Raw genomic sequence first — 3,165 nt, 5'->3', positions numbered from 1 at the left:
CTCCATGAAGTAAACATTTTAATTTTATGCCTGATTTCAAATGTAGCAACAGGACAGGAGAGTTAAATATACACAGCAACAAAAGGATTTGTGCACACAATTTTCTGGCTCCCAAGTCTTTGTGTTTCTTTCTGCTAAATACATGGTTCCCATAGTTCCCTTTCTTTGACTTTTTTGCTTGCACATTGATTATTTTAAAGGGAACATAAAACAAGAGGTTATACACTTTACTTTTGGTGCTGCCCAGCTTATCTTTCTATATTAACGATTAACTTGCTCTGGCAAGCACCCCAGTTTTGAGACTTCCCAGTTTTTTTTTTACTGCTGCTAAAAGCTGATAATAGACCTGAGCTGCCCCTGCCTTCACCCCTCCCCCATACACTGCATTTTTTAATTTGTAAACTGGGAACTGTGTCAGACACCTATACCACCAGTACTTGGGAGGCCGAGACAGGAGAATCATAGCTTCCAGGCCAGCCTCAGTAATTTAGGGAGACACTGTTTCAAAATAAAGAAGGAATGGGCGTGTCGATACCAGTTTCTAAGTAAAAAATATGAGAAATGGGGATGTAGTTCAAGGGTAGAACACACTGTGGGGTCAATCCTCAGTGCCAAATGATAATAAACTGTAAAGATATATGCATTCTCAAGCCCTATGAATTCAGAGAATGTCTTTTGACTTCCAGATTGAAAACAATTTGATCTGACATCCCAACACAAATAATGAAATTAAAAAATCTGAATGCTGTTTCTCCTGCCCCACCATCCCTGTAGCGTGGAGCATCATAAGGGCATCTAAAATGCATTCCTAAGAGGCCTACCCCTGCCAGGAGCAGATCTGATGTCTACAATTGTACACTGGGTCACTGGAAAAGTAGAAGCCATACTGGGTACCATATGAAAAAGCTCAGCACTTCGTTGGAAACTGCTGAAAAAAGGACACTGCTCCTGTTTTAATACATGTAAACACTTCCCAAAATAAACAGATACTTCTAATTAAAGATCTGCAAGATGTGTACTCTAGTAATCAACCTGTGTTTCTTTGTAAATTTTCACTTTTCACTAATGAGAAATTCCAATCTTTAGAATAAGTTTTTATGCTTCAACACACTTTAGTGCTTGAACTTCTTAAAAATTTAAAATGTGAATTAAGTACATCAATAAACTAGCCAAAGTGGTTGAAAGATACAATATATGTACCTTCCCAAATACTTATGAACTTTTTGAGATGTATGATCTACTTTAGTACTAAATTAGAAATACAACTTGTAAGTAAATCTACTTCCCAAACAAAACCAAACACTTCCAGAAATGAATATCCACCTCCTTGAAACACCAGAGAGAAAATACAATTTAGTTTTGCTAAAAAAAATCTAATTTTATTTAACGACTAAATCACTGTCAGATTAAAGAGCAACACACGCTTGTCCAGTTTAGTTAACACATTTTTTTTTATTTTTAGAATATAGTCTACATCTGGATTAAAAAAAGTTTTAAATAAATTTAAGACATATAACAAGTGTGGAACCCTTCATCATTCTATGCGCCACACAATAGAATGTCAGGTGGTTCCATTTCGGATATATCCACTTTCTCATAATAAGGTTATATTTTTAATGGTGCACTGCCAGCTAACACACACTGGGGTGGGGGTGGGGTTGTGTGAATGGGATGGGGTGGGGTGCCACAGGATTACTGTACAGTGTAACAGAAAATTATTAATAAAGTAGTACCGGTTACCAACAGTGTTGTGCGCTTATCACAATGGAATCGCTGAAGTTTCAGAGCAAGGAGGGAATTTGAAATACTTAAGACAGGGCCACTGTTACAAAAAGAAATAGTGCAAACCGGAAAACTGATGCAATCCTAGCAAGGCCAGGGCCTCCACCGGCTTAACCCTTAACCGCAGGGCGGGCAAGAGGCTATGAAGCCCCGCCTTCCGGCACCCAGCCCCGGGTTGCACTCCCAAGTGTGGCAACCCAGCGCCTCGCCCTGGCATGGCCCCTTCTCAGGCCCTTTTCCTCCGGAAAGAACAGAAAAGAAACCCCAGGAAAAAGGCACAGGCTGAATGCGGGGCGTCAGCCCAGTCCTATTCCTACCGACATAGAATGCAGGCCCCCTCCGGGGGGGATCCTTGAGCCCCAATCGCCCACCACCACTTTCCTCTCCTCTCCCCAAGGGCCCTCACCTCTACACAGCCCCATGGAGCCCCTTGCACATACGCGGCCCAACTTTGCAGTCTGTCTTTCGCGTCCCACAACCAGGAAGAAAATAGCTCTAAGGAAAAAGAGAGGGTGCGATGGGGCTCGAGAGGGTGTTGGGCAGCCGCCCCGCCTCAGTGGCCCCAATTGCCGAAGCCGATCTCCTGCTTGTATCTGTTGGTGAGGATGTTGGCTTTGCGGGTGAGTTTGGAGAGCACGGTGTGCAGCCCGCGCAGGTGGTAGTGGAACTGCTGCTCCAGGTCTTCCTCACCGGTGTCCGAGCTCTCCAACTGGCTCAGGTCCACCAGGATGTCCTTGGACTTCCAGGCGTTGCTCTCTTCGCTCCCTGCTGGCGAGGGCGGCGGCTGGTGCAGGACGCCCCACTCGATGTCGTTGCGGATGGACTTGAGCAGCACGTAGTGGCTGTACATGTCCCGGGAGGGCGCGAAAAAGCTGCCGTTAGCGCTGCCGGGGCTGGGGGCTGGAGTCGATCGCTCCTCCAGGCAGCTGCTGCTACTCCCTACCTCCACACCGACGTCGTTGTCTAGCCCGGGCTCGGCCAGGGGCACGTCGCGCAGCAGGCTGGGCACCATCACCGTCTGGTCCATGTTGTTCACAGCGCCGATGAAGCGATTCATGGCGTTGAAGAGCGAGTGCTTCTGGTTGTAGGTGTCGCAGATTTGCATCATGGTGGCCACCGGGACGCCTTAACGCAGAGACTCAGGGGAACAAGGATGGTGGGCCCTGGAAAGGGGATGCCCGCCTTCACGCGCTCTCGGAGGCCCGCGCCGGGGGCCTGGTTATAGCCGGTGAGGCGGGATTCCCGGCTCCTCCTACGTCCTCTCCAACTCTCGTCTAGCTCGCAGCAGCCCGGCCCTCCGTGATGCGCGCCTTCCCTTAGTTTTGGCGTCCGGAAGCTCGCGATGGGTGGTCGGTGGGTAGAGCCTCGGCCTGATTGGGAGAC

At 47.7% G+C, this 3,165-nt stretch overlaps 1 protein-coding gene across 1 annotated transcript; it reads right to left on the bottom strand.

The window, feature by feature from the left end:
- Positions 1–2,335: 2,335 nt before the first annotated feature.
- Positions 2,336–2,890, bottom strand: MID1IP1 (MID1 interacting protein 1; the record flags this gene model as incomplete). The annotated part of the gene is made up of 1 exon (XM_080719560.1): positions 2,336–2,890. One exon carries the CDS (start codon positions 2,888–2,890, stop codon positions 2,336–2,338), a length of 555 nt encoding a protein of 184 aa, XP_080575686.1.
- Positions 2,891–3,165: the final 275 nt, after the last annotated feature.

This window comes from Muscardinus avellanarius (genome assembly GCF_963383645.1).
Source record: "Muscardinus avellanarius genome assembly, chromosome: X".
NCBI lineage: Eukaryota > Metazoa > Chordata > Mammalia > Rodentia > Gliridae > Muscardinus > Muscardinus avellanarius.
The sequence above is the reverse complement of the archived record's forward strand: the minus strand, read 5'-3'. Positions and strand labels throughout refer to the sequence as shown.